Raw genomic sequence first — 10,976 nt, 5'->3', positions numbered from 1 at the left:
AAAAAAAAATCGAGTTAAAGGGAGTAAAATTCGAGTAATCGAGAATAATTAACATGAAATTGAAGATAAAAGGGTCGGGACCTCATAAAAAAATCGAGTTATAGTAATATTCGAGTTATCGTACTTCGAGTTATAGCGAATTGACTGTATATTCAAAATATACTAGATAGATATTAAAAATTCCATATACTCATTATTAAGTATAGTGTTACGCTCAAAACGCTCAAAAAGCATAGTCTTAAAATGACACATCATGTACCCATTTTGAGTAATTTGTAGTATAAAGAGAGTGCGCATAGTTTCAAAAATTAGTATATAATGTTTTGAGCATTCATTATGCTAAATAATGAGAACATATGATTTTTAAATTCGACTGTGTTTATTTCGGAGCTATTTTGACACACTTTTATTCAATTTTGAAAAGCTCTTTTTTACAGTTGCCAACCAATATCCGCCAACCATTGAAAATACTTCAATTTCGGCTCGAGCCGGGAGCGGAATTCGTATCGTACAGCCGTTTTCTTGATTCTGAATCATCGGAAATCGGATGCGATCACTATATCTGCCTTTCGTAACCACGGCTTCTTTCAAACAATTCATTCTAACGAATATTCGTCACTCGTTGTAATCCAAGCTTTACAGTTGTAGTTAATATTTATCATTCAAATTCAAAATTTAGATCGTCAATCCCGAACCACAGACTGAACATAAAACGCTACTTGGCATTATTTTAGCAACCCAATTATCGCCATTACTGTTTTTGTTAGTACTGGCATTATTTTAGGATTATTTATTTGGCATTATTTTAGCAACCCAATTATCGTTATTACTGTTTTTGTTAGTACTGGCATTATTTTATCATTATTTATTTGGCATTATTTTAGCAACCCAATTGTCGCTATTACCGTTTTTGTTAGTACTGGCATTATTTTAGCATTATTTATTTGGTATTATTTTAGCAATCCAATTATCATTATTACTGTTTTTGTTTGTTCTGGCATTATTTTAGCATTATTTATTTGGCATTATTTTAGCAACCCAATTATCGTCATTACTGTATTTGTTAGTTATGGCATTATTTTAGCATTATTTATTTGGCATTATCTTAGCTACCCAAATATCGTTATTACTGTTTTTGTTAGTACTTGATTTTTGTTAAAAAATACTCTTATAAAAGTACTCTTATAAAAGTATGTAATCTTAATTTTTTTGTGCACAACACAATTGAGCGCAAAAAATCGGTTTCTTAATCATTATTCCAAATGATTTAATTTCTTTTGTGCTCCTGAAACAACTGCTATTGACTATTTTTTGATTGATGATGAGCGAGAACACGTAATGTTCTTTTCACCACACTTCCGTCTTAATATCATTTGCACCGCACTAACTATTGCATAAATTTTGGCAATACCCAATCAATAAGGATCATCAAGATTCAATTCGTTTAAAGTGCCAACAATGAGGGGTAAGTAAATAAATGATTAGTTAAATTTCTTTAATGAAGTAGGTCTGGCAAGACTAAGACGTATAATGTGGATTTCAGATCATCCAAAAATTATCATTAAAAGTCATCATTTAAATAAGGACATAAATTTTCGATCGAAATCGAAGAACTTGCTGATGAGACGCACATTAACAATGGATACGTCCATGCTACGTTGACAGATTTCTGCCAGCACACATTTAGGTATGAATACATTAATTTCAGGCTAAACGCAGTAAACCTATTTTTATTTAAATTATTTACTATCCTGGTAGTGATCCATCTAAATTATAAATATAAATTAAAAAGATCACCGACGCTTTTCTTATTTTTTTCATTATTTATTGTTATACATACATATGCTAGCTTGCAAGCACTGTACTAAGTGCATCCTATAAGCTCTAGTCAAGTTTCTGCCCACTGACCTACTTCAGCCGGGTTTAATTTTCGATTTATATTACTCCTTCGTTGGCAACATTCTTAATATTAATTTATTGTTCTGAAGTGGCAACACTTTTCTTAGTTTACACAGATTTCGCCTTTTGGGAATCGGATAGCACCTAAGCGCTCACATCGTCTGACGGGGTGTAAAATTTGCGGGACATTCACAGCATGGTCGTTAAATATGTAACGTTGAAAATCGGGGATATGGCTTTGCCACAATAGGGGGATGCATTTCCTCACTCATTTCGATCTTCCGGCCAATCAGCATAGAGAAAAAAAAACACGAGCTCTGATTATACAATGGTGTAAGAAATTAAGAGAATTTATAGACTTGGTCAATTATCTCTTGAACTACTGAACCGATGTTAATGAAATTTGATATCTACATACATTGATACAATACAAAACAAATAATCATTCAACTATTGTAATACACACGCATGATCGCGCATAACATTCTTTGGAGTCGGAAGGTATGAAACAACGGTTGCAGAATAAACAAAAAAAAAATGGGTTAATTGGCGGTATGTTCCCCTCTTACAGATATACAGGCCTGCAGTGTGATTTCATACTTGAAATAAGGCAGTTTGTCATTTCCTGTAGCAATTGGCTTGAATTGTCCAGTGGCAATTTCATACCTTCCGACATACCTTTCCAATTTCATACCTTTCCAGTGTTACGTACGGGTTGTTGATACGGTGTTGGCACTAGTGTTACGCACGATCATGAGGTGTGTATTACAATAGTTGAATGGTTATTTGTTATGTATTGTATCAATGCATGTAGATATCAAATTTCATTGAAATCGGTCTAGTAATTCTGGAAATAATTGACCAAGTCTGAAAATTCTCTTCATTTCTTACAACAGTGTATTTGCTTGCTTATCAAGCTCTCTTAAATTAATTTATTCACAAGTAAAAAATGAAAACTAGTTACTATTTTAACAGGCCACTCAGAGTTCTATCATTTATTAAATTATATTTACTCAAACTAACACTATTGTAACTTCAAAATCATCTTTTCTTTTCAATTTGTTTAACAAGCTATTTTATTTAAATGAAAAATTTATACCAAAATAAGAAGTGCTCTGGGTTACTATAAGATGAATTTGTATTCATTTTTAATAATTTATTGATCTANGCTAAATAATGAGAACATAGGATTTTCAAATTCGACTGTGTTTATTTCGGAGCTATTTTGACACACTTTTATTCAAATTTGAGAAACTCTTTTTTTCAGTGGCTGACCAATATCTGCCAACCATTGAGAATACTTCAATTTCGGCTCGAGCAGGGAACGGAATTCGTATCGTCCAGAAGTTTTCTTGATTCTGAATCCCCGAAAATCACTATATCCCCTTCGCAATCACGACTTCTGTCAAACATTTCATTCTAACTAATATTCGTCACTCGTTGTAATCCAAGCTTTACAGTTTCAGTTAATATTTATCATTCAAATTCAAAATTTAGATCGTCAATCCCGAACCACAGACTGAACATAAAACGCTATTTGGCATTATTTTAGCAACCCAATTATCGTTATTACTGTTTTTGTTAGTACTGGCATTATTTAAACATTATTTATTTGGCAATATTTCAGCAACCCAATTATCGTTATTACTGTTTTTGTTAGTACTGGCATTATTTCAGCATTATTTATTTGGCATTATTTTAGCAACCCAATTATCGTCATTACTGTATTTGTTAGTACAGGCATTATTTTAGCATTATTTATTTGGCATTATTTTAGCAACCCAATTATTGTCTTTACTGTTTTTGTTAGTACTGGCATTATTTATTTGACATTATTTTAGCAACTTAATTATCGTCATTACTGTATTTGTTAGTTCTGGCATCATTTTAGCATTATTTATTTGGCATTATTTTAGCAACCCAATTATCGTAATTACTGTATTTGTTAGTGCAGGCATCATTTTAGCATTATTTATTTGGCATTATTTCAGCAACCCAATTATCGTTATTACTGTTTTTGTTAAAACTGGCATTATTTCAGCATTATTTATTTGGCATTATTTTAGCACCCAATTATTGTCATTACTGTATTTGTTAGTACAGGCATTTTTTTAGCATTATTTATTTGGCAATATTTTAGCAACCCAATTATTGTCATTACTGCTTTTGTTAGTACTGGCATTATTTTAGCATTATGTATTTGACATTATTTTAGCAACCTAATTATCGTCATTACTGTATTTGTTAGTTCTGGCATTATTTTAGCATTATTTATTTGGCCTTATTTTAGCAACCCAATTATAGTCATTACTGTTTTTGTTGGTACGTGATTTTTTTAAAAAATACTCTTATAAAAGTACTCTTATAAAAATATCTAATCTTAATTTTTTGTGCACAACACAATTGAGCGCAAAAACTCGGTTTCTTAATCAGTATGGGGGATTATTCCAAATGATTTAATTTATTTTGTCATCCTAAAACAACTGCTATTGACTATTTTTTTATTGGTGATGAGCGAGAACACGCAATGTACTTTTCACCACACTTCCGTCTTAATATCAATTGTACCGCACTAACTTTTGCATAAATTTTGGCAATACCCAATCTATAAGGATCATCAAGATTCAATTCGTTTAAAGCGAGAACAATGAGGGGTAAGTAAATAAATGATCAGTTAAATTTCTTTAATGAAGTAGGTCTGGGAAGACTAAAGCGCATAATGTGGATCTCAGATCATTCAAAAATGATCATTAAAAGTCATCATTTAAATAAGGACCTTTACTTTCTATCGAAAATCGAAGAACTTGCTGATGAGACGCACATTAGCAATGGATACGTCCATGCTACGCTGACAGATTTCTGCCAGCACACATTTAGTGAAGAATACATTAATTTCTGGCTAAACGCAATAAACCTATATTTATTTAAATTATTTACTCTCCTAGTACTGATCCATATAAATTATAAATATAAATTAAAAAGGTCACCAATACTTTTCTTATTTTTTTTCATTATTTATCGTTACACATACATATGCTAGCTTGTAAGCACAGTACTAAGTGCATGTTATAAGCTCTAGTCAAGTTTCTGCCCACTGACCTATTTCTACCCGGTTTAATTTTCGATTTATATTACTTCTTTGTTAGCAATATTTTTAACATTAATTTATTGTTCTGCAGTGGCAACACTTTTTTTAGTTTACACTGATTTCGCCTTTTGAGAGTTGGATACCACCTTAAGCACTGCTCACATCGTCTGACGGGGCGTAAAATTTGCGGGACATGGTCGTTAAATATGTAACGTTGAAAATTGGGGATATGTGCTTTACCATAATAAGCTGATGCATGTCCTCACTCATTTCGATCTTCCGGCCAATCCAAAACATCCGCATAGAGAAAAATTTAAAAAAAATTAATACGAGCACTGATTATACATTGGTGTAATTAAGAGAATTTGCAGATTTGGTCGATTATCTCTAGAACTACTTAAGTGATTTTAATGAAATTAGATATCTACATGCATTGATACAATACAAAACAAATAATCATTCAACTATTGTAATACGCACGCATGATCGCGCATAACATTCTTTGGAGTCGGAAGGTATGAAACAACGGTTGCAGAATAAACAAAAAAAAATGGGTTAATTGGCGGTATGTTCCCCTCTTACAGATATACATGCCTGCAGTGTGATTTCATACTTGAAATAAGGCAGTTTGTCATTTCCTGTAGCAATTGGCTTGAATTGTCCAGTGGCAATTTCATACCTTCCGACATACCTTTCCAATTTCATACCTTTCCAGTGTTACGTACGGGTTGTTGATACGGTGTTGGCACTAGTGTTACGCACGATCATGAGGTGTGTATTACAATAGTTGAATGGTTATTTGTTATGTATTGTATCAATGCATGTAGATATCAAATTTCATTGAAATCGGTCGGTCCAGTAGTTCTAGAGATAATCGACCAATCTATTAATTCCTTACAACCGTGTTCTATTAATTTCTGACAGCAGTGTAATTGCTTGCTTAACAAGCTTTATAGAATTAATTTATTCACGAGGAAAAAATGAAAATTAGTTATTATTTTAACAGGCCACTCAGAGCTCTATAATTTATTAAGTTATATTTACTCACACTAACACTGTTGTAATTTCAAAATCATCTTCTCTTTTTAATTAGTTTAACAAGCAATTTATTTTATTTAAATGAAAAATTCATACCAAAAGAGGAACAGCTCAGGGTTACTATGGCATGTATTTGTATTCAGTTTTAATAATTTATTGATCTATTGTTGAGCTATGTAATTATTTTAGTTGTTTTAATCTGAGCTGTACGATATGTCCTACTTTTGATTGAAACAATCGAATTGAGAATTCATTCGAAAAATGGTATAAATTAAAATGTTCTATTTTATATTTTGATTCAAAATTTGTTTCTAGGAACAAGAGATCTATTGTGGAGGTTGATAATCCTAGAGAAACTTTACAAGTTCTTGGAAATCTAGCTCAGCGAATAATAGAAGCTGAAGGAATTACAAAGTAATATTTTTTTACTAATTAAGTGCAACCAAGATATTACAAATTTCACGAGATTCATACAGTGTTTACATTTGTTAGAAATCAACATAATGTTTTTAGTGCTCACCCTTTTTTTAATTAAATAAACACAAATGCAATGATAAATTTCATTTAATTAAATATGAATTTAAAATTGTTTGTTTGAGAGTCAGTGAATAAAAGTCGCTGATGCCTCTTAATGTATGAAACTGGTTGATATCTCATTAAGAAGACAGCATATTATTTCATACTTCTAAACTGAAATAAACAGATTTCACTACATTCATGAGACTGAAATGATTATCCAATTTAAAATGCATACAAGAGTTTTATTTTTGTCGTGTATTTAAAAATAAGCAAAATAATATTATTTGTCATGAGAGTAAAAATTAATGAAGGGAGTGAAAAGTAAAAAAAATAATGTAAATACTACAGTATTTTATAACTGAGAAAGCGCAGAAGCAATTTATTTATATATTTTTACAAGATTATGCATCATTATGTTTTAATTCAATATTAATAATCAAAGTATATAGCAAGGCTTTTCTTAATTTGTTGAGAAAAAATTAAATTAGAGTGCATTTTTAAGGAATTTGAATTAAAGTTACAGGTAAGATAAGCAAAATTTTCAAATGCATTAAATTATTAAGTTTTATGAGTAACAAAAATGTGAATAAATGAATTAATTATTCAAATTAAGAGTGAGTTAAATATTTAAAATAATTTTCCAGTTTAAATTAATTACTTTAATCTAATTGCTATTCTACAAGCATGTAAGACGGAAAACAAAATGACTCAATCGCATACATTTAAAATTAAGAAAAATAAATTAGAGCATCAAGTAAAAAAAAGAACTAATTTTACTATATATTAAAGATAACTAAGTTTTCTCAATTACTGTTTAAGGTAAATGAATTATTTTAAGAATTATATTTCTATTATACATTATTTTATTCCAAATGTACAATTTTATTAATCTATAACTATGTCACCTTCTTAAGAGCTATAGAGCAGCCCGTATGATTTTTTAACAAGTTTCATAGTTCTTAATTCTCAAACAAGTTATCTAATGTTAATTTTTTTATTCCATTGTAATTACTGTACATTTTTACCTTTGTAATTTCAAGTTTCTAAGTCTTATAGAATTTAATCAAAAAAGCAAAGTATAACGTAAGGCAAATAAAAATAAGAAAAAGAATGCAAAAAAGTGATTAAAATTACGAAACAAATAAACAAATTAGAATTTCAAAAAAATCCTTGACAAATCGTAGACAAATATGGTCTTTTCACTTGCTAAATTTCAACTTTGTATTCTTATGACCTTTAAAGCTGCCCGTATGATATTTTTTTCAGCAAGTTTAACAGTTGTCAACTAATTATCGAGCGTTAATTATTTTATTCCATCGTGATTCCCATACATTTTTCTACTCATCTTCGTAATTTCTATTTGTTAAGTCTTATAGTTTCTGACAATAAAACAAAATGTAACTCTAATAAAAATCTAAAACAGCAGCAACGATAGCCTCAGTAGCCTTTGCGATTTTTTAATATAGAGAGAAATGTATCTTGAATATCGTTGGCTTTAAGTTCGTAATTAAGCTTCAATTAAAAATCAAACAATTTTCAATTTTGCAATTAATTTCTACAATATTACATTTTAAATTACTGGACAAATTTTTCAAGCAGAAATGGGAATCGTTTCAATTTTTTTTCATTTTTATTCAATGTAAAACTGTTTTTATAATTAAACTCTACAATCAATGAGAATTAAATAGTACTTTGATTTAACAACAAATCGAGGTATAGCGAAATTAAACTTCAGAATTATGTCACAAAAATTGCATACTTCCTCCAAAATAATGAATTTTTAGCAGTTTTCTATTATTTTAATTTATGCTATTTTTTAATATAGAGAGAAATGTATCTTGATTATTATTGACTTTAAGTTTGTAACCAATCCTTAATTTAGAAATAAAATACTATATTTCTTATAATTAATTTCTGAAATATTACATCTTAAATTATCGTACAGATTCTTCAATCTGAAATGGGAATCGTCTTAAAATTACTTTTAATTATTTTAATGTAGAACTTCGTACAAAATTAAACTCTGTAATTAATGAGAATTATGTAGTATTTCTATTTAACAACAAATCGAAATGTAGCAAAATTAAATTTCTGAATTATGTCACAAAAATTATATACTTCTTCCACATTAATGAATTTTTAACAGTTAGGCATTATTTTAATTTCTTTAAATTTAATTTATTTTTGCTGTCTTAATTAACTAATGCAAAATTTTCTTTTCTTATATAATTTTTAAGAAACATCTGAAATCAATTTAATGTAATATTCTACTTTTTATGCCATTAAGATAAATTTACTTACGTCATTCAGTAATAAATCATGTTAAAAAAGATAACTTTCGAAATTCTATGCATGTTTAAATAGTTATAAATATATTTCTGAAAATGTAAAAAGCATAATGTAACATTATTAATTTTTGACCGTTCAATTTTTATTAAAATTGATTTTATATACTAATATTTTCAAATAATTACATTGATAAAACTTTTTTATTATTTTAAACTTCTTAATCTATAAATAGGAAAAAAATTATCAATGAAAAGCATAATAAAAAACAAAATCCATCTATTATCAGAATTATTTAAACTCCGCAAAGTACAAAGGTTCATTTTGGGTCTTTTTTCTTAGTGATCCATGTTTTGTTTTTTTAAATTTAAAGTTACGTCATTTTTATTATGCTATAAAAAACTTAAAGATAACGTGGCTTCATAATGTATTGTAAGCAAACAATATATCAAACGAAGATAACTCTAAAATTACGAGGAAAAGTTAAGAACCTTTATTGTACCTAAAGTAAACGTATAAAACATGCGGAAATTAATATTTAAACAAAGAGTATTTTTAAGCAACTTTTATTTTACTTTAAAAATAGATGAATGATTATAAAGAAAATATTACATAAATTAAAATAACTGTTTTCAGTCGCATAGGTTAATGTTTTAATACACTAGTTATCTAAAAAAATGCATGCAATGTTTCAACATAGAATTCTTTCAAAACATCCAATAATATGATAATGAATTACATCGTGATAATAATCTTATTGTTTTAAACATTTTTAAGAAAATTAAAATTTCTTTTACACTTACATTGATCGGAATTTCCATTCGTGAAAATAATATTTTTTCTTTAAAGTTATGTCAACGTCGTGATCTGTGTCGTGATCAGTGTCATACATCTTTATTTTGAAAAAAAAAAAACAAATTACATTGGTTCAGTGTAGATTAAAATCACAAATAATTTCAATTTTTATTAAAATGTTTAAAACATTTGCATCAATATGCTTAATATAATGAATATATTATCGAAATTATTATGTTCACAATGTTTGAATTTCAAACATAGTTAAACTAAGTCTTTAAAAAAACACTTGTCGTGATTTCTTTTTAATTAGAAATTTTTAATAATTTTCTTTTCAGTTTTAACAAATATCTTCTCAATTTCAAATTCTTCGTGTAAACATCTTACAGCAACTTGAAATTAATGTGAAACATTTTATTCAGAGAGAGTAACAAAGCCAAAAACAATATTTTTATGAAGTTCACATAAATTATTAAATAAGTTTCATTAACATTTTATCAATTTATGCGCAGCAAAAACTTCTTTTAAAGATATTAAGTTTGAGTAGTAAGCGTCTTAGGCAGTACTAGACATTCTTTATTGAGGGTATAAAAATAAACTTCATTTAAGCTTGATGAACTTTAAGTAACAAAAACAATTTTTGACTGATGTTTAGAAAATTTTAATAATGTGCTTAGATCTAAAATTGTTTATTTATGATAAAATTTATAGGTGTGCGAAATTTTAATTTAAATTGAGCAATTTACATGGGATGAAGACTGTTTTTCATAGAATAAATCCAGATATTAGTACTTTATATATGGTGCAACTTTATATATGGTATGTCAGCATAAAAAAATGTAGATATTTAAAACGTGTTTTATACATATTAAAACATTGTTTACGGGATGATCTGAAATAATTATGCTTAATATTTAAATTCCTATACGAGACAAAAAGGAATAAAATAATATAATAGAAACCTGCGGATATAATCGCTTGAGCTGATGACGAGTTTATATTTTATCCTTATTTTGCTTCCCAGCTTATTAATTTTTTTCAAATTTTTAAATTTTTTAAAAATAAATTTTGTAAAAATATGTTTTATAAAAATATTTTATTAATCAATAATTTTCTTTGCCTCCAAAAATGTATATATTTTTTCTCATGTTTTCTTAGTATCTCAGGGAATGAATTTTTATTTTTTTCCAACTAATAATAGTCAACAAAATGAAGCCAACTCATGACAGTCAAAAATTAAAATAATTAAGCGTGTTTCTCTGGTACTTAGCCCTTTAGAGTGCCTGTGAAACATCTCTTTCCACATATTTTAGTGATGGAGTTAATTTCTTACTATATTTTATATATATAT

The 10,976-nt window shown here is 28.1% G+C and overlaps 1 protein-coding gene across 1 annotated transcript in view; it reads left to right on the top strand.

The window, feature by feature from the left end:
• LOC107449698 (diuretic hormone class 2-like) overlaps positions 1–10,976 on the top strand; it is an 82,052-nt gene that overhangs the window by 61,745 nt on the left and 9,331 nt on the right. The window contains exon 3 of the mRNA XM_071177836.1: positions 6,341–6,439. Within this exon, the coding sequence (XP_071033937.1) occupies positions 6,341–6,439 (99 nt within the window). The remainder of the gene's footprint in view (positions 1–6,340; positions 6,440–10,976) is intronic.

Source organism: Parasteatoda tepidariorum, chromosome 2 (assembly GCF_043381705.1).
Source record: "Parasteatoda tepidariorum isolate YZ-2023 chromosome 2, CAS_Ptep_4.0, whole genome shotgun sequence".
Classification (NCBI taxonomy): Eukaryota; Metazoa; Arthropoda; class Arachnida; order Araneae; family Theridiidae; genus Parasteatoda; species Parasteatoda tepidariorum.
The sequence above is the reverse complement of the archived record's forward strand: the minus strand, read 5'-3'. Positions and strand labels throughout refer to the sequence as shown.